Genomic DNA, 25,481 nt, shown 5'->3' with positions numbered 1-25,481 from the left:
TGGAAACAGATGTTTGCATTGGGCACAAGTAAAAAGCACTAAGAAATTACTGAACACAACAATTTGCACTTATATAACATCTTTAAATTTCCTAAGGGACTTAAAAAAAACTTGATACCAAGCCACATAAGGAGATACTAAGGGGCAACCAAAAGCTTGATCAAAGAGGTAGGTTATAGGCACCATCTTAAAGGGAGAGACAGACAGACTTGGGAAAGGGTTTATGGAGGGGATTTCCAAACTTGCAGCCTAGGCAGCTAAAGGTATAGCTGGCAATAGTGATGAATATTGGAGATGCAGAAGAAGCAAGAGTTGGAACTCTGCAGAATTGGAAGATTGTGGGACTTGAGGACATCATAGAGATGAAAATAAAGACTTGATTTTATTAGCACCTTTTAAGACATCCTGAAGTACTTAACTACCAATTAAGTACCTTTGAAATTTAGCCACTGTTGCTATGTAAGAAACAGGGCAGCCCATTTGAACAGAGCATGCACCCAAACAGCATGTGATAATGACCAATCTATTTTTCAGTGATCTCTCTCTCTCTCCCCCTCCCACACACCTTAAACCAGCTTATATTTCAACTCTTTCTTGGACTCCCTCAAGTTCTGTCGAAGGGTCAAGAGGACTCGAAACGTCAACTCTTTTCTTCTCCGCCGATGCTGCCAGACTTGCTGAGTTTTTCCAGGTAATTCTGTTTTTGTTTTGTTTTTCAGTGATGTTGATTGAAGAATAAAAACTTACCAGGACACCAAGGATAACCCCCTTTTCTTCTAAATAGTGCCATGATGTAATTCATGTCAATCTGAAAGAGTGGACTGGACTTTGGTTTAATGTCTCATTCAAAAGGCAGCACTTCCAACAGTGCAGCACTTCCAACAGTGCAGCACTTCCAACAGTGCAGCACTTCCAACAGTGCAGCACTTCCAACAGTGCAGCACTTCCAACAGTGCAGCACTTCCAACAGTGCAGCACTCCCTTAGTACTGGAGTGGGAGTGAGTATCAGCCGATATTTTTGGCCTTACATTCTAAGAAATCCAGAGGCCATGGAGGGATTTGAAAACAAGGATGTGAATTTTAAAATTGAGGCATTGTCAGAATGGGAGTCAATGTAGTTCATAGAGCGGAAGAGTGACAGCACTAGGGAAGCTGTTCAGATATATTGTTACTGAAGACTCCTGTTCTCTCTTCCACAATTTCTTCTCAACTGCCTGCTCCAACATTACAAGCTTCCTCACAAAATAAGCTAGTTTGGTTCAACTGAGAATAATTATATGGGTGTGATCTGTCCACAAAGGCACTACTTCACCATTCACCTTGCACCAGACTGTTGCTTTTGAAGGGCTTAGAGACACATGCACTCAGGTTTACCTAGTTTCAGCAGTAGAATGTTCTAGACATCTTGTGGGTTTGGGTGTGCTCAAGAGCAACTGGGGTTTGGCCACTGGAACAGATGAGTTGATTGCTGTTGTTACTCATTTATTTGTCTCACACCATATCAAATTTATTAACATGGTTTGTCTGAGGAAATCTGCAAGGCTGGCCCCACACAGAACAGCAGTGCTGCTTGTTATGCCAAATGTCTCATTTGTGGTTTTAGTTTTATACTTGCTGGTTAGGTTGCAGTAGTCTAAATTACATTTCCTTTCTGGGGAATAGACTTCTGGTAACTTCAAGAATGCCAAGTCTATACTATTTAAATCATGACCAAAATTTATTGCATTAAACATTTTTTTTGCTCTTAATTGCAATTTTAATTATCAGTTGCGCAACTCAATGTTTAACGTACACCCATGGCTATATTGCAAATAGCACCTTGTGCTCTTATTTTTAAACCACTTACTGGAGATAGATGCAAGAGAAATAGCAAGTACTTCCCCTCCCTTCATTATTTCACTTTCTCTTCCATGGGACAGTTACCGAGGGTGTGCTTATTGACGTTGTCTTCAAATATTTGCCTATCAGCTCATTGTGCTCAACATATCAAGTTTACTTGTATCTTCCAGGTACATCCTAATATCCTTGACTTCCAGGCACATCCTAATACCCGTGACATCTAGGTTTTGATAAAATACTAGCTGTGCATCTCAACATCATAGTAGTAACCTGCCCAAGGACAGCCCCTCTGCTCATTTTTCTACCCAGCATAGTCTTGCACTTTCCTCTTCAGTTGCTCGCAGGAGCCTCCCATTTTCAATTTCAGTGAGCAAGAGCATTGTGACTCTAAAAAGAACACACAAAGTAATTTCCCGTTGCCTGCCTCATGTGTGTTTCATGAAATATAAATCCACTTCCTGAAGGATCCTCCACCTGTAAGCAGCCTCTGTCCATTGAAGTTCTAGGCCACCCACCAGCACCATAGAGAATTTGCTGGTTCTGTTTTTGGTTGTGGGTCATAATCCTGAAAAATTGCAGATGTTAAAATTGTTCCTCAACAGTACTCCAATTAGAACATAACCAGCATGACATAGTCATGCTCGCAGAACTATACCTTACCTCCCAGGTAATCCACTTGGATTGTTAGACAAATATTGTCCGAACAGAACACTTACTCAAAAAGTACAGGACTACAAAATTCAAGATTGCACATTTAAATTGTTAAATATTGAAATTTATAGGGAAATGAGTCAACAGTATACCTTGACGTCAAGGGCAGTCATACTTTACAATGTCCCAGACAACATCATCAACATCCACGACTATGTCCTGTCCCACCGGCAGGACAAACCCAGCAGACATGGCGACACAGTCGGGAGGGGAGTGCCCAACTTCCTGGTGGTCCTCAATATTGACTCCAGACCCCAATGAAATCTCATGGCAGCAAGTCAAACATGGGCAAGGAAACCTCCTGCAGATTATCACATACTGCACCCATCACCCCCCTACCCCCATCAGCTGATCAGTACTCCTCCATGTTGAACACCACTTGGAGGAAGCACTGACAGTGGCCAGGGCACAGAATGTACTCTGGGTGGGGGTCTTCAATGTCCATCACCAAGAGTGACTCAGTAGCACCACCACAGACTGAGCTGGCTGAGTCCTAAAGGACATAGCTGCTAGACTGGGTCTGCGGCAGGTGGTGAGGGAACCAACAAGAGGGAAAAACATATTTGACCTCATCCTCATCAACCTATCTGCCGCAAATGCATCTGTCGATGATAGTATCAGTAGCAGTGACCATCTCACAATCTTTGTGGGGACAAAGTCCCATCTTCACATTAAGGATACCGTCCATTGTGTTGTGTGGCACTACTACCATGTTAAATGGGTTAGATTTTGAACAGCAAGATAAAGGCAAAATACTGTGGATGCTGGAAATCTGAAACAAAAACAAAAAATGCTGGATAAAGTCAGCAGGTCTGACAGCATCTGTGGAGAGAAAGAAAGAGTTAATGTTTTGAGTCCATATGACTTAGCTAAAGAGAAATAAAAATGTGGTGAAATATATACTGTTTAGAGGGGGTGGAACAGATGAAGCTGGATAGAAGGCCAGCGATAGGTGGAGGCAAAAGAGAGATTGCAAAAGATGTCATAAACAAAAGGTCAAAGGGTCATTAATAGTGGTGGTATTGGCTAAAGGAGGTACTAATGGTGACATTAAGAGTGGAAAGCAGAACGTGATAATGGCCCGACCAGGGTAAGCACTCTGGAAAGTGACAGGTGGCTCTGGTGGGGGTGGGGTGGGGGGAGGGAACGGTGGTGGAAAAAAAGATCAAAAATAGGCTAAAAGCTGGGGATAAAACAATGAATAAAAATGGAAATAAACTTAAAAAATGAAAATGAGTGGAAAAAATAAAAATAAAAAAATAAAAATGAATATAGAAAAAAGGGGAATAAAAAAAGGGTGGGGTAGGAGGAGAGAGCTCATGGTCTGAAGTTGTTGAACTCAATGTTAAGTCCAGAAGGCCATAAAGTGCCTAATCATAAGATGAGGTGCTGTTCCTCCAGTTTGCGTTGAGCTTCACTGGAACATTGCAGCAGACCAAGGATGGACATATGGGCATGAGAGCAGAATGGTGTGTTGAAATGGCAAGCGACAGGAAGGTCTGGGTCATGCTTGCGGACAGACCGAAGTTGTTCCACAAAGCGGTCACCCAGTCTGCGTTTGGTGTCTCCAATATAGAGGAGACCTTTTGTTTATGACATATTTTGCAATCTCTCCTTTGCCTCCACCTATCGCTGGCCTTCTGTCAAGCTTCATCTGTCCCCACCCCCCTTAAACAGTATATATTTCACCACATTTCTACTTCCCTTTAGCTCTGAAGAGTCATATGGGCACAAAACGTTAACTCCGTCTTTCTCTCCCAGATGCTGTCAGACCTGCTGAGTTTTTCCAGCATTTTTTGTTTTAGATTTTGAACAGATCTAACAACTCAAGACTGGGCATCCATAAAGTGCTGTGGGCTATCAGGAGCTGCAGAATTGTACTCAACCACAATCTGTCACCTCATGGCCGGCATATCCCCCACTTTACTAAGTCAGGAGATCAACCTTGGTTCAATGAAGAGGGCAGGAAGGCATGCCAGGAGCAGCACCAGGCATTCCTAAAAATGAGGTGTCAACCTGGTGAAACTACAACACAGGACTATTTGCGCGTCAAACAGCATAAGCAAGTGATAGACAAAGCTAAGCTGTTCCACAAGCAATGGATCAGGTTTAAGCTCTGCAGTCCTACCACATCCAGTTGTGAATGGTGGTGGACAATTAAGCAACTCACTGGAGCAGGTGGCTCCACAAATATTCCCATTCTCAATGATGGAGGAGCTCAGCACAATAGTGCAAAAGATAAAGCTGAAGCATTCACAACAATCTTCAGCCAGAAGTGCCAAGTGAATGATCCACTTTGGCGTCCTCCGGAGGTCCTCAACATCACAGATGCCAGTCTTCAGCCAATTTGATTCACTCCACATGATATCAAGAAACGGCTGAAGGCACCGGATACTGCAAAGGCTATGGGGCCTGACAATATTCCTGCAAAAGTACTGAAGGCTTGTGCTCCAGAACTTGTCGCACCACTGGTGTGGGAAATTATCCAGGTATGTCCTATACACAAAAAGCAGGACAAATCCAACCCGGTCAATTACTGCTCCATCATTCTACTCAACATCATCAGTAACATGATGGAAGTGGCCATCAACAGTGTTATCAAGTTGCACTTGCCTAGCAATAACCTGCTCACTGACGCTCAGTTTGGGCTCCGCAAGAGTTACCCAGCTTCTGACCTCATTACAGCCTTAGTTCAAACATGGACAAAGGAGCTAAACTCCAGAGGTGAGGCAAAAGTGAATGGCCTTAACAGCAAAGCAGAATTTGACCGAATGTAGCATCAAGGGGCCTCAGCAAAACTGGGGTCAATGGGAATCAGGGGGAAAACTCTTCACTGGTTGGAGTCATGCCTAGCACAAAGAAAGATGGTTGTGGTTGTTGGAGGTCAATCATCTCAGTTCCAGAACATCACTGCAGGAATTCCTCAGGGTAGTGTCCTAGGCCCAACCATCCCCAAATGCTTCATCAATGACCTTCCTTCTATCATAAGGTCAGAAGTGGGGATGTTTGTTGATGATTGCACAATGTTCAGCATCATTCGCGGCTCCTCAAATACTGAAGTAGTCCATGTCCTTATGCAGCAAGACCTGGATAATATCCAGGCTTGGGCTGACAAATGGCAATTAACATTCATGCCACACAAGTGCCTGGCAATTACCTTCTCCAACAAGAGAGAATCTTACTATCGCTCCTTGAAATTCAATGGCATTACCATTGCTGAATCCCACACTAACAACATCCCGGGGGGAGGTTACCATTGACCAGAAACTGACCTGGACTAACCATATAAATACTGTGGCTACAGGGGCAGGTCAGAGGCTGGGAATCCTGCAGTGAGTAACTCACCTCCTGACCACCCCCCCAAAGTCTGTCCACCATGTTGGAGTGCAGCTCCAACAACACTCTTGAAGCTTGACACCATCTAGAACAAAGCAGCCAGCTTGATTGGCACCGCATCCACAAATGTTCACACTCTCCACCACCGATGCATGGTGACAGCAGTGTGTACCATCTACAAGATGCACTGTAGAAACTCACCAAGGCTCCTTAGGCAGCACCTTCCAAACCCATGACTGCTATCATCTAGAAGGATAAGGGCTGCAGAGACATAGGAACACCACCACCCGGAAGTTCCCCTCCAAGCCACTCACAATCCAGACTTGGAAATATATTGCCTTTCCTTCACTGTCACTGTGTCAAAATCCTGGAAATCCCTCCCTAACAACAGTGTACCTACACCACATGGGCTGCAGCAGTTCACCAGCACCTTCTCAAGGACAATAAATGCTCGCCTAGCCAGTGACACCCCCATCCCATAATTGAATTTTTTAAAAAAGCCTTTGAACTTAACACCAAGCACACATTACCAGAACTACTACTAGTGGCATCATCCTTAGATACTGAGGTGACATTTGAATGAAGCAACTTTGTTTTGGGTTTGGAATGATACAAAACAGGAGGCTATTCAGTCCATCATACTGGTACTGGCCTTTGAAAAAGCTATCCAATTTGTCCCATTCCCCTGTCCTTTCTCCATAGCACTGCCAATTTGTCCCTTTGAACTATTTATTGAATTCTTTTTTGAAAGTTATTTAATCTTTTCCAACCCTTTCTGCATTCCAGGTCACAACTTGCAGTTCATATAAAATTCTCATCACACCTCTAGTTCTTTTGTCTTAAATCTATGTCCTCTGGTTAATGACCTTTTTGCCAGTTGTAGTAATTTCTCCTATGTACTCTATCAAACCATTCATCATTTTGAACATCTCTATGAAATCTCCCCTTTATCTCCTCTGCTGTAATGAAAACTCCACCTTCTCTAGTCTCTCCACATAACTGATGCCCTGGAACCCCGCTACTGTGCTAGTAACCTCCTTTGTACCCTCTCCAAGGCCTTGGCATCTTTTCTAAAATGTGGTGCCCCAAATTGGACAAAGTACTCCAGTGGGGCTTAAGCAGGGATTTATTATGGTTTTGAATAACTTGCTTGGTTTTGTACTCTATACCTGTCTTTATAAAGCTATGGATCCCAGGTTTTTTTTTTGAACAGCCTTCTCAACTTGATCTGCAGCCTTTAAATATTTTTGCACATATGCACTCAGGGTCTCTCTTGCGCCCCCTCCGAAATTGTACTATTTATTTCAAATTGCATCTCGTTTGCCTTCAAATGTATCACTTCACACCTCTCTGCTACACGTCTTGCCCACTTCACCAGCCTATGTCCTCCTCACTGCTGACTACATTTCCGAAATGAGAGAATTAATCTTTTGATTGTGTCCATTCTATGTCGCTGGGCTAGTAAGTCTGAACCCCAAGGCTAATGCTCTGGTGGCATGGGTTCAAATCCCACCGCAACAGCTGGTGTAATTTTAATTCAATTTGGAATGGAAAGCTAGTCTCAGTAATGGTGTCCATGACAACTACCATCGATTGTTGTAAAAACCCCATCTGGTTAACTAATGTCCTTTAAAGATGGAAATTTGCTATCCTTACCCGGTCTGGCCAACATGCGACTCCAGACCCATAGCAATGTGGTTGACTCTTAATTACCCTCCAAAATAGCCTAGAAAGCCACTCAGTTCAAGGGCAATTAGGGACAGGCAACAAAATGCTGGCCTTGCCCCCATCCCACGAAAGAATAAGGAAAAAAAGACTGGTGAAGTGGGCAGACACATGGCAGTTGCAATTTAAGACAAACTAAATGGCACAATTTTAGAGGTTGCACAAGAGCAGAGGCACCTGGGATTATATGTACACAAATATTCTGAGTTAGGGCTTAACTGGCAATAAGGCAACCAGGCTAGGGTAAGCCCTTTCCAAACCTTCAGATGCACAGACTCAAACAGGATAATCTAGTTAAAAAAAATAAAATATAACTGAATTCCCTGGGCTTCCAAGAATGGATTAGCTGGACAGAGGGACCCTAGATTAGTTATTCCTTCTCTACTTTTCAATATGAAACATCAAACTCAGGCCCTGGCTGCCCTTCTCAGGTGGATGTCAAAGATCCCATGACGCCTTTTCCAACAGTAGTAGAGTTGTTCCTGGAGTCCTGGCCAATAATTATCTTTCAACAATCACTAAAAAAGATCAGCAACGTTATAATGATCAGATATCTGTGGAGCACACAATGCATAAATTGAGTGATTCCTTAATTGCAACAGCAAAACTTTAAAAGTATTTCATTGGATGTCAAGTGCTATGAGACTTCCTGAGGTTGTGAAAGGTGCTGTATAAATGCAAGTTCTTTCCATCATTATGGACCATATACAAGCTGACAAATGTCAAGTATTTGGACATTCTTCCAGTGCTGGAGAAACTGCATTATTTAAACTACAGGATAGGTGAACAGGCAGAGGTGATATGGGCACCATCAAATTAACTACCTCCTGTCCTGCAGTTTCAAAAGGATGTTTCTTGTATTTTCCCATTCTCATCCGATATTCACATGTATTCTCTTTCCAGAAGGCAGTCATCTAATCATAAGCAATGATTTTCTCCTTTCTATAGTATTTATGTTTATTGATTGACTGACAGAAAAAGATAAATAATTCACTTGATGTTCAATGCACAATAGGACACATTTGTTAAATTATCTTTCCCAAATCTTTATTTAAAAAACCCCACAGAATGTTCTCCCACATTCAGGAATGTAAATTACAGTATTTGGCATTTAGTGTTAATATACTCAGCATGATGCATCAATCTATGACACATTTTGCACCAATTCAGCAGTCAATGCAATAGGTTTGAAAAGATTTTTAACCCAGTGAATATATAAAGTACAAAGAACAAATGTGTTGTGGCATTCACCCAACTTAAAAAAATAAAAAATAAGTTCAAGTTCCGAAGTGAAAGCAAAGTCCTCAAAAATGTGTTTTAAAAAGTGCAACACTATTAGAAAATCTAATTTCAGCTCTGTTGCACCTGCTCCATGTGTATGCTCGAACGTAAAGAAAAATTCAAATTGATGTAATTAAATCACAAGGATGGACACCAAAGTCCACAGGAGGACTATATAGAATAAGGAATATGGAAGATCTAATTGAAAATATTTACAGTCGTACAGTTCCCTGCAAACTAATCTCAGACCACAGCCCTTCTGCTGTCCTTCACAAACTGAACATATAAAAACACCAAATTTACAGGAGCTGAGGGTGGCAATATTTCTTTAACATAAGTTTCCTTAACAAAACTTGAGTTCACTTGTGTTTTATCTTAAGAGCTGAAGACAACAACACAGAGAACCCAGACTCAAAAAACCCAAAGTGTAGTTACAATATGAAAATTTAATTTCATGCTTAAAGAGTTGTAGTTCTGATTCGGCAACCCAAGGTACGTTACCCTGATTGGCAACACAAATTATTGCTCACTGTACATATATATCGACTACAGGAGGTCTTGTAAAGTCACAAATTAGTACAATTTCTTAGAAAACTTACGTTCTGATAACTAAAAGTTTCCTTACTCAAGCCTGGAGTTCAAATTTCCAAATCAAAACTTCAAATATCATTCCCAAATTAACACTACTCCTCTCTTGTCCAAATTAAGTTTTAACAAAGGCAGAGTTAATAACAAGGTGGAAAGGTCAAGTTCCAGCTTAAGTCAGCACTGGTGCTATAGCCATTAACAGCAGTTACTGAAATGCACATTTCTGACAGCTGCTATTCGTAACTGAGTTTGGGAACTATAATCCAAGTATATCATAGTCACAAAATCAGCTACTGGATATTTTTTGAAGATTCCTTAGAGATCTTTGTGGAGGAGTCCAAGAATGGTACAGCCTGAGTGCAATAGAAAACATTATTTCAGGAAACGCTATTGCTTTTTTGAGATTCAGTAGCAAGTTAAGTGACTGTAGCTTCGCAGGGACATCCCTTAACCTTGAGAGTAAAGCTTCACGTATATATATATATGGAAAGTGCAATTGTCCTTTTCATTTAATTTCCTGAAGTGCAGGCCCACACGAGTATACATGGAAAATACATCATCCACAAATACAAATAATGGGTAGCAAAAGGGATCAGTTATTGTTTAAATATGGGTATTTTTGTCACCTTGTGAACGTGCCATGCAAAATTTACATTTTGGAACAATAGATTGCACTATAGGTGCTGGTTGAGATATTCCATTTTTGCGCTAGCCAGCCAGTGATTCAATTTAATGGCTAGAAAATTATGGACTAGCGAGCGCAGAAGTGGAAAACTCTAGTTAGCCAAATAACTTGCCCCGGCTGTGGGCTTGTACTAAATGGGGGACTGATCTGACAATTCATAAGCGACAATGTCAAGGTAAGTTACAGATTATATTCCCCATCTCACCCCCAAGCTCTGATCACACACAACACACACCAATAAATATCAGAATGACAAGATTAGGTGTCAGCTTTCATTTTAAAGGGGACTATGGATTGGGCACCTGTGATGCAAAATCCTTTTTATTCTCCTTAGAGTTAACTAGCCCCCATTTCCATTAGGTTTGGTTAATGTATAATGAAGACACATATTCACGTGATACAACGACATCAGAAGAATGATTTCCTGTTGAACAGCAATTAGCAAAACAGATAATTGCAGGCTGTGTCAAGTAAGATGAGGTCAAGTAAATTGGGATTTTACTCTCTCAGGTTTAGAAGAATTGAGAGATGATCTCATTTAAAAATACAAGATTTTGAAGTGGCTTGACAGGGTAGATACTAGAGATTGTTTCCTCTGACTGGGGAATCGAGAACATGGGGGTACAGCCTCAGGATAAGGGGTCATCATTTAAGAGTGATATAACTGAGAAATCTCTTCAAAAGGCCGGGAATCTGAATTCTCTACCAAAAAGGGTTGTGAATGCTCCATCTGAATATATTCAAGGCTGTGATAAACAGATATTTGATCTCTCAAGGAATTAAGGCATATGGGGAATGGACATGGAAGTAGGGTTGAGGCAATCAGCCATAATCATGTGGAGCAGGCTTGAGAAGCCATATGGTTTACTCCTGTTCCTTTTTCTTGCTGCTGCAGATAGAGGCACTAATCTCCCTGCAGTCTAAATTCTTTTGCAGTACTGAGCTACATGAGACATCCCAAATTTACTCCCTACAGCCTGTGAATTATCGCAGCCAGGGAGTTAGTGGGGTGGGGACCTGGGTTTGGGAGGGAGGGTGCTGGGGTAGGGGGAGAAAAATCAGCTAGGATTCTCAAGCACTATCTTAGAGCCCCGCTGGACAGTGTAGTGTGTAGAATCAAGCGAGGGTAAAGATCAGACTGAGCAGTGATACCTGTCACAATCTAATAGTCTGCCAGCACTCTCTGTCTGGTATTCATTTCTGCAACATCACATCAGGTTTAATGGTCTTAGTCATAGTGCAATGATGCCAGTTTGAGACAACTTGTACCTTTATGCCCTGCTGTTTACTGAGATGGAGAGATTGCAGGAAATGACCAAAGGTCTATGCAAACTTGAGGTAGATTCCAAATCCCAAATACATTAACCGCCCCTTTCAAAAAAAACATACCAGGCTATGACTGTGGCGTGTTTAACATGAAAATCATATCTTACCAGCTGAATATGCTCCAGACTGAAAAACCTCACTATGAAGATGTTCAATTCTTGATTGCGAAATGTATAAATTTAGTTAATTATGGTCCCCTAATATTTACTTGTGGAATTCATTCAACCATATCCCCCTTTTAAAAAAAAGCATGAAACAAAAATGTAACTATTCCTCCAAATCAAATAAAAAACATCAACACATGATCTCTTTTTCTATTTTTGTTGCATTTTGGCACATGCACAAATATTAAATCAAGAATGGTCTGAGTCTGAACACTTGCATTAAATTGCCTTTACTTTCAGAAAACTCCTGCAGCAACATGGTAGTTACTCTGTGCATCAAAGTATATAAAAATATTAAGTAGCAGAGGTAAGGTAAATCCAGATTACTTAACCCTAAAAAACAGGCAGAGAATAAAATAATGAAAATGAATGAAAGGTAAACTCAGAACAGGTAAAAGAAATAACTTCCACTCAAAATAAATATTGCTCCGCTCATCTACCAAGTAAACCCATTCTGTAATTCAAGTACAATTAGTTACCTTAAGAGTTTATGCAGTGAACAGATGGGGCTTGACAGGGTGGTCTGTTCTCACTCCTAACTTCGCTTACATTCATTGATCCAGGTATGTGTCCATGATCATTTATGCCACAGCATTTAAATGAGTACCGTTTAAAAACTGGCAAAACTGGTTAAGATGTGTTAATTCAGAAAGTATTGCATAATCATAATTAAACAAATGGTTCTGCATTGTAATAATCCCCAATCCCCTCAATTTTATTCACCATTAGTACAAGTCACAATCACAATTTATAATATACTAGAACTAAAGCAGAGACCATAACTCAATATTCTGGACATACTCCTTATCAAATCAATACTCACTGGTGTGGTTTTTGCAGAGCAAAGAGCAAACTCATTCACCAGCCCCATGAACAGGAATCTAATCTAAATCTGTTTACAGTGGTCTGACGCTGACAAGCATTAATTCTCACAATTCATAATTATCTCTAAGCTATTAATATTAGCCCATGGAATCATTCTTCAGGCAATTCCTTGGATAGATTCCAGGTTTGCTTTCCACTGCAGTGCTCCAGTATACAAGACTCTGCTCAAACACACACAAATACCGAGGGGGGCTTTTCTTCCCAGAGCCTGCTTCTGAAATCAGAGATTTCAGAGTCTTAAGAGCTGAATTCATTACTTTACATTCAGAGGAATGTGGTTATGGTAATCGGATCAGAGGTGTTTTTCAGCAAAATTATTCAGTCAGTATGGTTAACAAGCTAACACAGAATGCAGAGATTCATCAGGGATATGATGTTGCTGTAGAAGCTCCCTCAACCCCACACAAATGTAGGGAACATTTATACTCGCGAAATCTATCTTAACTTTAAAATAAATACCAAAATTTCAATGAATCTCTTGCTCCTTCAAATCACCTCTTGGGGAGATGTTTATTTTTCACTGGTAATGTTGAAAATCTAGCCATGTTCATTTGTGTGCATATTTATGACTTTTACAAGCCATGAGCAGCAGAAATCTCTCCCCAACATTTCTCAGGTTGCTCCTTTAATCCACAATTATTAGCCAATAATTTAGCGCCTTCCAGGAAATTGCCACAACAACAGGGATGGTAGGACCAGAGCATGGGTTGATAGAGGGTGAATGTATCTGAAGTCAGTAATTGATTATTTATTTCATAAAACCACAATATAATGTATCATTGAACTCAGTGATGAAGTGTTGAATTAAATAGAATCAAACTGACATAACACACTTCTCCCTCATCAAAATGACTTGCAAATCACACCTTTGAGAGCAAATGGATTCTGTAAATTTTGGTCTCTTGCTCTAATGGAATGGTACAATCTCAGAGCTTGTATTATCCCAATCCAATCCCTCATGTGATGCCACAAAGTGAAGACTCCCAGGCGAAGGAAAAGCTGACCCATTAAAATAAACATCAGCGAAAGGGGGAAAAGCAAGCCAGGATGGAATATTTGTCTTGAACAGATAGCAGAGAACTGCGACCTCCTTCAGCACAAAAGCTTAGAGATGAGACGTTACACTCCAATCGTAAAGGGCGAAACACATGGGTCTGGGTATTAAGAATTAATTTAATACACCATGTATGCAGAACAGCAAGATATATTGGCTAATGAAAGAAACCTTGCATATTAAGAAAAAATGAAATACCAATAACCATTCACGAACTGACAAAAGATGGATTCCCACTTAACTTGATGTCAGTATATACCCGTAATTATGGTACTTAACTGAACCAGTCCTTGTTATTTGGTCCGACAGGAGACAAACTGTACTTATCAACATTGTACCTGAAAGGCACTCATGCGGCATATACACATGACAGTACAAAACTAAACTAATATTCTTTCACACTAGCACTGTAAACACAATCAGTAGTTGTTGCTAAATAGTTACAAGACACAAAATAAACGGAAGTAGCTTCTGCTAAACTGAAAACTTGGTGCTTGAGCCCTAATAAATCAAAAGAGCCATAAAACATTGGAGTTAAGACAAATTAAATTGCAAAAATTACGTAAGAGAATTGAGCGGGGCAAAAATGAGAAAAGGGTTCATGTAACAGTTAGAGGTCCCAGAAACTTAGTTGTGGTTGACGCTAGTGTTGCAATACTCTAATTTAAAATAAGCCAATATTTAATCCTTTATTCAAAACCCATAACCACATATATGAATGAAAAGCCTAGCGTTAATCTGTCAAGTCCTCAATTTCCTGATTCCAAGTTTCATTGACAATTGGAATCAGCAACAGGGTTCATACCATCAAAGTTGAGGGTCCAGTATGACTATAAAACACCTTAAGCCTTGAGTTAATTCGACTCCTACCATCAGGAGCTGGTTTGTAGATGACCAGCAACTTGGTGAAACAAGAAGGGCCAAGGGAAATGTCATAGCCAGTATGATGTCTGTTAACTGGCCATGAATTAGTACTATGGCAAATATTAAGAAGGGTCTCTTTTTCCCCTCCAAAAGCTTTAAATGCTAAATGGATCTGAATGAAAGTGGAGTTAAGACATGAAATAAAATCATACAAGTAGGAGCTGTTGAACGCCAATCTGGTTGGGTCTTTAATAACCTGCAAACTTTTATCTCCACAGATGCTGCAAGACCTGGTGAGCTTATCCAGCATTTTCTGCTTTTATTTAAAAAAAATTATTTGAAAATATGTCCAAACAAGAGCATGGGCAACATGTCGGGATTTAGGTAGTGGTGTGGTCCATTAGGTCATTTAGATATTTTTCCCACAGCAGATTTCTTGGACTCTTTAGGCCAGTCAGTGGAAACATTACCAGTTTAAAAGGGAAACATGTCCTTGAATGACCAGTAACACAAGTCATGAACCTTCATTCCAGTAGTTAGCAAACTAATTTTTTATAGTAATAAAATCGGTACACTAAAGATTATTTGAGGGATAGGGGAGAAAGAACAACTTAAAATGATAAATTACTATAGAGTAGGTAAATACTTGGATGGCCACATAGCATTTTATACCTACACTATTCAGTTTACGAATCATTCTGTATGTGAAGCTTTCAAAACCAACAAACTCCCACTCTCTCTTGGCAGTTGTACATAATCAAGAACATTCTCTTACAAAAACCAAAATAATTACTTCAAACTATACAGACTCAGATTCTCCTGCAAATTTGGCCAATAACTTAGTGCATTCACTGCATAGTCCAGGTCTGGGCATGTTCCCAATACCCATGCAGTTGTATCACTAGCTCACTGGTATTTTAAGAAGAAATGACATGCAGTTTCCAAATTAAACTTTGCAATAAGCATTTCTGAATCATGAACAACATTCATCCTGGCTGAGTCTCATGCATTTCAGCAACGTGAATAAATAGGCCATATCCCATTCCCTTGGTGCATAAGTGTGGATGATTGTTTTTGCTATGGCAATGACTGGTCACTGCTCCCCATAATTCATAATTGAATAACCTACCAGCATTCACCATCCTGCACATGAAAAATGCCCACTTTGCCAAGGTATCATGGGACTGCTGGCACCCAGTTTTCATTCCCCAGCAGTTGTCTTAAGTAGAAAAAGAATGGGGGAGAGGAGGGGAAAGGAATCAAGAGTTTGGAAAAATATCTTGTTCCAGCAGCTCTGTACTACCCAGCACTCAGTTTGACAACAATAAACTTCAACAATGGTGCAAGTTATGATGGCAGCCAACATCTGCACTGTTACATTCATTTGTCTAACCATACAGAAAATACTGTGAATGTTACTACAGTACTCAAAAAACAGAACAGACCATGAAACAAGAAGCGGATATGGTCTCTTTACTAGTCTTAAATGTGTGACAGATTTAAGGGGGATGTGTAGCATATTGACCTATACCATAATGCTAAAGTACATATACTGGTACTTCTCAGACTTCCCCATAAGTAGTTATGTGCTTTAAATTGATAGATGCCCAGAATGGGGAGTTTAGTATGAAAAGCAGCACTCTAGCCATTGACATTAATCATTGCAACAGGACATTCTGGCAATCATTAAGCCCACTCTTGTCATCACAAAAAAAGGATAATATTGCAAAATGAAATAGTCTAAGTACACCAAAATCCTATCATGCAGCTGAATTTGACCCGTTCATTATCTGTAAACCGATGACTCTGAACATAACAAATAACATCCCCTCTTAGTCATAAGTAATGGCACTGGCTTTCTACCCTTACAGAACAACGGACGGAATTGTTGAATGCAACCCCAAAACATCATTAACATTTCCTGCATCTCAAGTAATAAAAGAAACAAATTTAACTTAGTCACCTATTTTAAACAAGGGATGCTTTAAGAAAAGACGTACACAGAATATCTCATTTTAGCTGGACTGCACACAGCTGTTTTAAAGCAGAACAACAGACTCCGCTAGGAGTGTGGTCATCTCTTTTTGCACATTTAGGGTTATGCGGCACAAAAGTCTCTTTCAGGGAGGTAAGGGACTGAGTTAACTGTGCCAAGTATTAAATGCAACCACTAAAACCTGAAGTTTAAATGGGTGTGGACAAGGCAGGAACATAATAACTTTATTTTATTTTATGACCAGATAAAACTGCAGCCCAAATTTGGCAAAGTTACACTTCTCACAATTCTAACATAGAATCAAAACTATATTCACTAAAGTAAACTAATACTGGTGGGGAAAAAGTGGGGCAGGAAGAAAGTCATAATGAGACAAATATGTAAAGTCTGTTCGATTAACTGTAAAAGAAATCATCAAAATATAGTGCATTCAGTTTAGCAGGTTATGTCTCTTCAAAATATAATTGTAACTGCAATTTATCAAACCGACAATAACGATTTTCTTTACATGGGACCATGGGTGACCCTTGTGTGTTGTTGCAAAACAGAAAGAGTGTGGAGGATGAGAAATATCAAAAGTGAAGCTGATGAATATCATTAGAATCTAGTTACCCAGGAATTCCTACCGAGTTTTGCTTCTGCTTCTTAACATGAAATTACTTAAATTTGAATCTCTCATGGAGCAACAAACAAACTTCATGTAGTGTCAGGTGTGCAGCAAAGTATTGTAGTGAAAGCTACTGAATTTTACTTATGTATTGAAACGTGTTTCTTTTTCCAGGGCAAGGTGGAGGAGTACGGCTATGAATGCATTTTTCATTTCCAAGCGTTTGAGCAATTCCTAGGAAAACTTTGTTCTGTTTTCCTGGCATGCTGCAGCACTACAAATAGCAGGAGACAGTCATTTTAGTCATTTATGTATGAAATATAACAGTGACAATATGTGGCAGATCACTCCCAGCTCTGCATAACTCCTTAGTTCCAGTGGACTATACTGGCAGGACTGAAAGCCTATATTGACACAATACGGTGCAGAACAAAACTTTACCGGCTTTTATATATATATATTTATATAAAAAAGACACCTTTCACATCAGTGCAGACAAAAGTATAGTCACAGCATGTTTGTGCACGTTATTTTGTAATTCTCATTTATGTGGTCCCAAAAATCTTCTGATAACTTAAAAAAAACCTAATAGTCAAATGAGATAAATGCCGTCAGTTTTTCTACAATTCAGTTTTTGTACATGATCCTGCTGGTAATGTATGAGTAGTTGGAAGCAATGTTTGAAATGCTTTTCTTCCCTTAACCTTTGACACACCTTTCCAGTAGATAAGGGCAATGTTTTACCAGCAAAAGCATTTTTGTCAAAGCCATCAGCTGCCATCTCCCTGAGCAATACTACCAGCCGCAGGCAGGTAGAGGTGTCTTGGGGGAGCAAATGAAGCCTTTAAGTCATGCACTTAAGAGTTTACCATAACACCAACAGAATAAAGTTAACTTTCCACCCAAACTCCCAATGAAAAAACAAGCAAGTCATTTCTTAGGCAAGCTAAGATAGCACTTGCTCCCTGACAAAAACTATCCTGTCCACCAAGTTAACAGCGTCTCTCAGCAGGAAATATAGCGGAAAAAAGGTAATCGCTCAGCTGCAGTGCTTGAGAACTCCGTCAATTAACCTGTTGCTTATTGTTACATTGGAATAGAAATACGTAAGTAGTCATTGGTCATCTGCTGGATTAGAGCTGGGATGAGCATTCTCAAACCATTAGCTGTACAGAGAAAAGGCTTCTGCTACTAAAGCAAGGCATTCATTGTTTTCAGCTCTTTCACATGCAAGGTTGGAGGCACTGGGCACAGTGTGCAGATTCCAGCTCATCAGACGCATTCCTCAGCTGACATCAGAAGGGGATTGATATATTCGAAGCCTTCAAATTCTGATTGGTCAATCTTCTTTACAGCGTCACTTTAAAAAAAAACAAAAATATGGGAAAATGGAAAGTATTAAAAAGAGTAATAATGACATCAGAGCAAGCCACCAACATTACACACTCCTGTACAACACATCAGTGGGACTTGGTGGGGGGGGGGGGCGGGGAAGAAGGGGGAGTGCCTTATAATTTAACTGTAATAATATAATCAATGCTTAGTTGCCTTAGAGAAAGTAATTCTGGATAGGGCAGATGGGGAAAAAAGATCAGACAGTTAAATCCTTGCAACTCAGTTCAATGGAGCAATAATGGAGACTTGGCAGCCGGTTGTCTGACTGCACTTTCAGTTACGTAAATTACTCGTGGCATAGAGGGACAGAAGGGAAACTGTCTAAAAGGTCAAGAGTGAAACTAAAGTAGGTGATTTGTTTCAGTACGACAGCCTGCAACATATCCTACCTGTAGCTGAAATTGCTGATTGAGTACAAAAACAGAATTACCTGGAAAAACTCAGCAGGTCTGGCAGCATCGGCGGAGAAGAGTTGACGTTTCGAGTCCTCATGACCCTTCAACAGAACTAGGTGAATCCAAGGAGGGGGGTGAAATATAAGCTGGTTTAAGGTGTGTGTGTGTGGGGTGGGGTGGGGGGGTGGGGTGGGGGGGGGTGGCAGGGGTGGGGGAGGTGGAGAGAAGTGGAGGGGTTGGTGTGGTTGTAGGGACAAGCAAGCAGTGATAGGAGCAGATCATCAAAAGATGTCACAGACAAAACAACACAGAAGTGTTGAAGTTGGTGATATTATCTAAACGAATGTGCTAATTAAGAATGGATGGTAGGGCACTCAAGTTATAGCTCTAGTGGGGGTGGGGGGAGCATAAAAGATTTAAAAATATTTAAAAATAATGGAAATAGGTGGGAAAAGAAAAATCTATATAAATTATTGGAAAATACAAAAGGAAGGGGGAAGAAACAGGAAGGGGGTGGGGATGGAGGAGGGAGTTCAAGACCTAAATTTGTTGAATTTAATATTCAGTCTGGAAGGCTGTAAAGTGCCTAGTCGGAAGATGAAGTGCTGTTCCTCCAGTTTGAGTTGGGCTTTACTGGAGCAATGCAGCAAGCCAAGGACAGACATGTGGGCAAGAGAGCGGGGTGGAGTGTTAAAATGGCAAGCGACAGGGAGGTTTGGGTCATTCTTGTGGACATTCTTGCGGTCTGTCCACAAGAATGACCCAAACCTCCCTGTCGCTTGCCATTTTAACACTCCACCCTGCTCTCTTGCCCACATGTCTGTCCTTGGCTTGCTGCATCGCTCCAGTAAAGCCCAACGCAAACTGGAGGAACAGCACCTCATCTTCTGACTAGGCACTTTACAGCCTTCCAGACAGAATATTGAATTCAACAACTTTAGGTCTTGAACTCCCTCCTCCATCCCCACCCCCTTTGTTTCTTCCCCCTTCCTTGTGTTTTTTCCAATAATTTATATAGATTTTTCTTTTCCCACCTATTTCCATTATTTTAAATATTTTTAAATCTTTTATGCTCCCCCCACCCCCACTAGAGCTATAACTTGAGTGCCCTACCATCCATTCTTAATTAGCACATTCGTTAGATAATATCACCAACTTCAACACCTTTGTGTTCTTTTGTCTGTGACATCTTTTGATGATCTGCTCCTATCACTGCTTGCTTGTCCCTACAACCACACCACCCCCCTCCACTTCTCTCCCCCCACCCAACCTCCCCCCACACCACACCTTAAGCCAGCTTATATTTCACCCCCCTCCTTGGATTCACCTAGTTCTGTTGAAGGGTCATGAGGACTCGAAATGTCAACTCTTTTCTTCTCCGCCGATGCTGCCAGACCTGCTGAGTTTTTCCAGGTAATTCTGTTTTTGTTTTGGATTTCCAGCATCCGCAGTTTTTTGTTTTTATTGCTGATTGAGTACTTCAATTGTGCACAAAAAGCTGAAATGCAGTTCGAGAGACAGATCATTTGTCCTAAACATAATCTTACAAAATAAGAGTCAGAAGCCACAACCAGGGATATATGAAAGAAAATTTTGTATTTATCTAAATTTTACACCACAAATCTTTGCAGGTGGAAAAACAAGTTGACAAAGCTGTTTTTATTTAATAAGGTGCAATCCTCGGCTTTATAAAAAGGTATAAATCTTGATATCAACCATCAGATTTATCACAATTTAAATAGTGAGAGAGGTCAGTAGTTGGGATTATTCTCCATGGATCAGGAAGGTTGAAGTGTCAAAATTTTAATGCATTTTGATATAGTGGGTATAACTATTTCCATTAGCAGAGGATACAGGTTTACGATAACTGCCAAAAAAGCCAGGGGTAGATGCAAAGAATTTTTTTTTGCTCTGAGTTATGATGTGAAATGCACTGCCTAAAAGGTTGGTACAAGCCGATGCAGCAGTAACTTCTAAAAGCAACGTGGATATAAACTTAAAAAGAAAAATGTTGCAGGACTAGTAGGAAAGAGCAGGGGAGTAGGGCTAAATGGATAGCTCTTTCAAGAGATGGCCACAATGGGCCTCTCTCTGGGCTGTATATCTACGACACTATGAAACAATAGCAGTTCTATTTTAGTTTATTTCAAATGTATTTAATGCCCTCCTAAAAATCATGATTAAATTCAATATAAAATATCTATAGAATGAAGCTACATTAAAACTATACAAATTTTCCTGGGTTATTCATAGAAGATGTCACATAAATGATTGCCAATGCAACAGATGCACACAATATAGTCGTAGCTTTCTTGCTTCCTTTACAGCACACATTTTTAATTAGAATATAAACCAAGGCCAATAGAAGTATTAAAGGCACAAAAAATTTAGTCCAGCCTTATCAAGGTATACTGAAACAATTTTAGCTGTTCACAATGTTTACAATTTTGCATGGTGAGGGTGATAAGTAGAATTTTTTTTATTCATTCATGGGATGTGGGCTTCGATGGCTGGGCCAGCATTTATTGCCCATCTCTAGTTGCCTTTGAGAAGGTGGTGGTGAGCTGCCTTCTTGAACTGCTGCAGTCCATGTGGTGTGGGTGCACCCACAGTGCTGTTAGGAAGGAAATTCCAGGGTTTCGACCCAGCGATACTGAAGGAACGATGATATATTTCTAAGTCAGGATGGTGAGTGACTTGGAGGGGAACTTCTAGGTGGTGGTGTTCCCATCTATCTGCTGCCCTTGTCCTTCTAGATGGTAGTGGTCGTGGGTTTGGAAGGTGCTGTTGAAGGAGCCTTGGTGAGTTTCTGCAGTGCTTCTGAGATGGTACACACTACTGTCACTGCGCGTCAGTGGTGGAGGGAGTGAATGTTTGTGGATGTGGTGCCAATCAAATGGGCTGCTTTGTCCTGGATGGTGTCAAGCTTCTTAAGTATTTTGGGAGCTGCACTCATCCAGGCAAGTGGAGAGTTTTCCATCACACTCCTGACTTGTGCCTTGTAGGTCCGGCTTTGGGGACTCAGGAGATGGGTTACTCATTGTACTATTCCTAGCCTCTGACCTGCTCTTGTAGCCACAGCATTTATATGGCTAGTCCAGTTCAGTTTCTGGTCAATGGTAACAGGGTGTTGACAGTGGGGGATTCAGTGATGGTAATGCCATTGAACATCAAGGGGCGATGGTTGGATTCTCTCTTGTTGGAGATGATCACGGCCTGACACTTGTGTGGTACGATTGTTACGTGCCACTTGTCAGCTCAAGCCGGGATATCGTCCAGGTCTTGCTGCATTTGGACAAAGACTGCTTCAGTATCTGAGGAGTTGCAAATGCAATAAGCAGCAAACATTCCCACTTCTGACCTTATGATGGAAGGAAGGTCATTGATGAAGCAGCTGAAGATGGTTGGACCGAGGACAGTACCCTGAGGAACGCCTGCAGTGATGTCCTGGAGCTGAGATGACGGACCTCGAACAACTACAGCCATCTTCCTTTGTGCTAGGTATGATTCCAACCGGTGGAGAGTTTTCCCCGATTCCCACTGACCCCAGTTTCGGCTCCTAGGGCTCCTTGCTGCCACACACTGTCAAATGCTGCCTTGATGTCAAGGGCAGTCCCTGTCATCTCACCTCAGGAGTTCAGTTCTTTTGTCCATGTTTGAACCAAGGCTGGAATGAGGTCAGGAGCTGAGAGGCACTGACGCAAGCCAAACTGGGAGTCAGTGAGCAGGTTATTGCTAAGCAAGTGCCACTTGATAGTATGGTTGATGACACCTTCCATTACTTTACTAATGATCAAGAGTAGACTGATGGGGCGGTATTTGCAGGATTGCAATTGTCTTGCTTTTTGTGTACAGGACATACCAGGGCAATTTTCCACATAGCCGGGTAGATGCCAGTGTTGTAGCCGTACTGGAACAGCTTGACTAGGGACGCGGCAAGGTCTGAGCACAAGTCTTCTGTACTATTTCCAAAATATTGCCATAGCCTTTGCAGTATCCAGTGCCTTCAGCTACTTCTTGATATCACATGGAGTGAATCGAATTGGCTGAAGACTAGCATCTGTGATGCTGGGGAACTCTGCAGGAGGCAGAGATGGATCATTCACTCAGCACTTCTGGCTGAAAATTTTTGCAAATGCTTCAGCCTTATCTTTTGCACTGCTGTGCTGGGCTCATCCATCATTAAGGATAGGGATATTTGTGGAGCCTCCTCCTCCAGTGAGTTGTTTAATCGTCCACCAACAATCAAGACTGGATGTGGCAGGATTGCAGAGCTTAGATCTGATCCATTGGTTGTGGGATCGCTTAGCCCTATCTATCACTTGCTGCTTATGCTGTGTGGCACGCAACTAGTCCTGTGTTATAGCTTCACCAGGTTGGCACCTCATTTTTAGGTATGCCTGGTGCTGCTCCTAGCATGCCCTCCTGTACTCTTCATTGAACCAGGGTTGATCCATGGGCTTAATGTTAATGGTAGAGTTGGGAATATAACCATGAGGTTACAGATTGTGTTTGAGTACCAGTCTGCTGCTGCTGATGGCCTATAGCACCTCATGGATGCCCAGTCTTGAGTTGCTAGATGTGTTTGAAATCTATCCCATTTAGCACAGTGGTAGTGCGACACTACACGATGGAGGGTTTCCTCAATGTGAAGCCCGGACTTTGTCTCCACAACGGCTGTGCGGTGGTCACTTCTGCTAATACTGTCATGGACAGATGCATCTGTGGCAGGGAGGTTGGTGAGGATGAGGTCAAGTGTGTTTTTCCCTCTTGTTGGTTCCCTCGCCACCTGCCGCAGACCCAGTCTAGCAGCTATGTCATTTCGGACTCGGCCAGCAGTGGTGCTACCGAGCCACTTTTGGTAGTGGACCATGTTTGACCTGATGCCATGAGACTTCATGGAGTCCAGAGTCGATGTTGAGGACTTCCAGGGCAACTCCGCCCCAGCTGTAGGCAACTGTGTCGCCACCTCTGCTGGGTCTGTCCTGCCGGTGGGGCAGGACATACCCAGGGATGGTGATGGTGGTGTCTGGGACGTTATCTGTAAGGTATGATTCCATGAGGATGACTATGATAGACTAGTCTACAAGACTGCTCTCCCAATTTTGGCACTAGTCCCCTGATGTTAATAAGAAGGACTTTGCAGAGTCAACAGGTTGCCGTTGCAGTTTCCAGTGCCTAGGTCGATGCCAGTTGGTCTGTCCGGTTTCGTTCTTTTTTTGTGACTTTGTAGCGGTTTGTTACAACTGAGTGGCTTGCTAGGGCATTGAAGAGTCAACCACACTGCTGTGGGTCTGGAGTCACATATAGGCCAGACCAGGTAAGGACGACAGATTTCCTTCCTTAAAAGAGCATTAGTGAACCAGGTGGTTTTTTTTTAAACAACAATTGACAATGGTTTCATGGTCATCATTAGACTTTTTAATTTGAGATTTTTAATCAAATTCAAATTCCACCTGGGATTCGAACACAGGTGCTCAGAGCATTACCCTGGGTCTCTGGATCACTGGTCCAGCGACAATACCACTATGCCATCGCCTCCCCTTAATTGAATTAATCTCTCTCCAATCTCAGATAAGCAACATAAAGTATTTGGCTCTTATTATGGAGAACGGAGGAAAATGACCATGACTGCTACTTACTCATCATCCGGAGTGAGTTGGACAGGTTCATTAGTGAACTGCGAGTCAAAGTTGTCAAGTCCATATTCACCGGAAATGTGTGGCTTGAAGGGTGGGATGACCTGCCTCTGTTCCATCTAGATTATCAGTGATAAAAATGAAAATGTTCAATTTTCACAAATTAGTTTTCTTTATGGTAAATTGTATAGTCAGTCTCACTCTGCCAGCTACAGGACTTCTATGTGGAACACCAATGCAATTGTTAATGTAAATTCTAAGCACAAAATTGCCCTCATTACATAATGATTGTCACCAATTAATAACTTTGGATACGAAATAAGAACAGTAGTGTGAAAACTGAAAATGACACATTGATGAAATAAAGAAGCTTCCTCTGAGATTCAGGTTAAAGTACATTTTGTAGCAAAGCCATGGGGTAATCATGGCCAATGGTTCTTGAGTTTAAACTTGTATTGTTAACTCCATTCCTTCAAAACTTTGGACTGATTCCCCTAAATTCATTCTACTGATGCAGTTTTAGCATGTAGTTTTTAAACAGTTACAAATAAAATTATTCAAGTTGATCATGACCCTTTGTAAATTTAAATATTTGTCCACTTTAAAGGGAAATCTGCTACAGAATCCAGACTCTGTTACTCAATACAGGCAAATTACCAGGAATTTAAGGGATGATTCCGCATGTCAACACTCCCATCAGGAAGCACATTTCCAAGGAGCATATAATGGAAATCATGAAACAGCAATTTAAGTGGACTTTCCTTAATCGAATGTATGACAAATTATTAGTCATGATGCAACCTCCTCTATAGTGGGGGGAATCAAATGCAGGTTTGTTGTCCGCTTTCAGGAAATTTATGTTGTTTGAGTGTGACACTGACCTCCTTCCAGTTTCTTCCTTTCCACACCAAGCCTTTCTTCTTTTGCCTCCGATACTATCCCAACTAAACTCGGTGCAAAAGTCAGAGAAATGTTATCCTATTGTTCTCC

The 25,481-nt window shown here is 41.2% G+C and overlaps 1 protein-coding gene and 1 long non-coding RNA gene across 2 annotated transcripts in view; one reads left to right on the top strand and one right to left on the bottom strand.

Moving 5' to 3' along the window:
- The window catches only part of LOC121291698, a 123,501-nt gene extending 106,233 nt beyond the window's left edge, over positions 1 to 17,268 (top strand). Inside the window, exons 3-4 of the long non-coding RNA XR_005946051.1 lie at positions 14,738 to 14,752; positions 17,237 to 17,268. This is a non-coding gene — a long non-coding RNA (uncharacterized LOC121291698). The remainder of the gene's footprint in view (positions 1 to 14,737; positions 14,753 to 17,236) is intronic.
- Positions 8,556 to 25,481, bottom strand: part of prkci (protein kinase C, iota) — a 119,675-nt gene continuing 102,749 nt past the window's right edge. The window contains exons 18-19 of the mRNA XM_041213183.1: positions 24,495 to 24,610; positions 8,556 to 18,422 (exon numbers count right to left, since the gene is read on the bottom strand). Of these exons, the coding sequence (XP_041069117.1) occupies positions 18,335 to 18,422; positions 24,495 to 24,610 (204 nt within the window). The 3' untranslated portion in view covers positions 8,556 to 18,334. The remainder of the gene's footprint in view (positions 18,423 to 24,494; positions 24,611 to 25,481) is intronic.

The sequence above is a fragment of the Carcharodon carcharias genome, chromosome 2 (assembly GCF_017639515.1).
Source record: "Carcharodon carcharias isolate sCarCar2 chromosome 2, sCarCar2.pri, whole genome shotgun sequence".
Classification (NCBI taxonomy): Eukaryota; Metazoa; Chordata; class Chondrichthyes; order Lamniformes; family Lamnidae; genus Carcharodon; species Carcharodon carcharias.
Note: the sequence above shows the minus strand (reverse complement) of the source record. Positions and strands in the feature narration are given on the sequence as shown.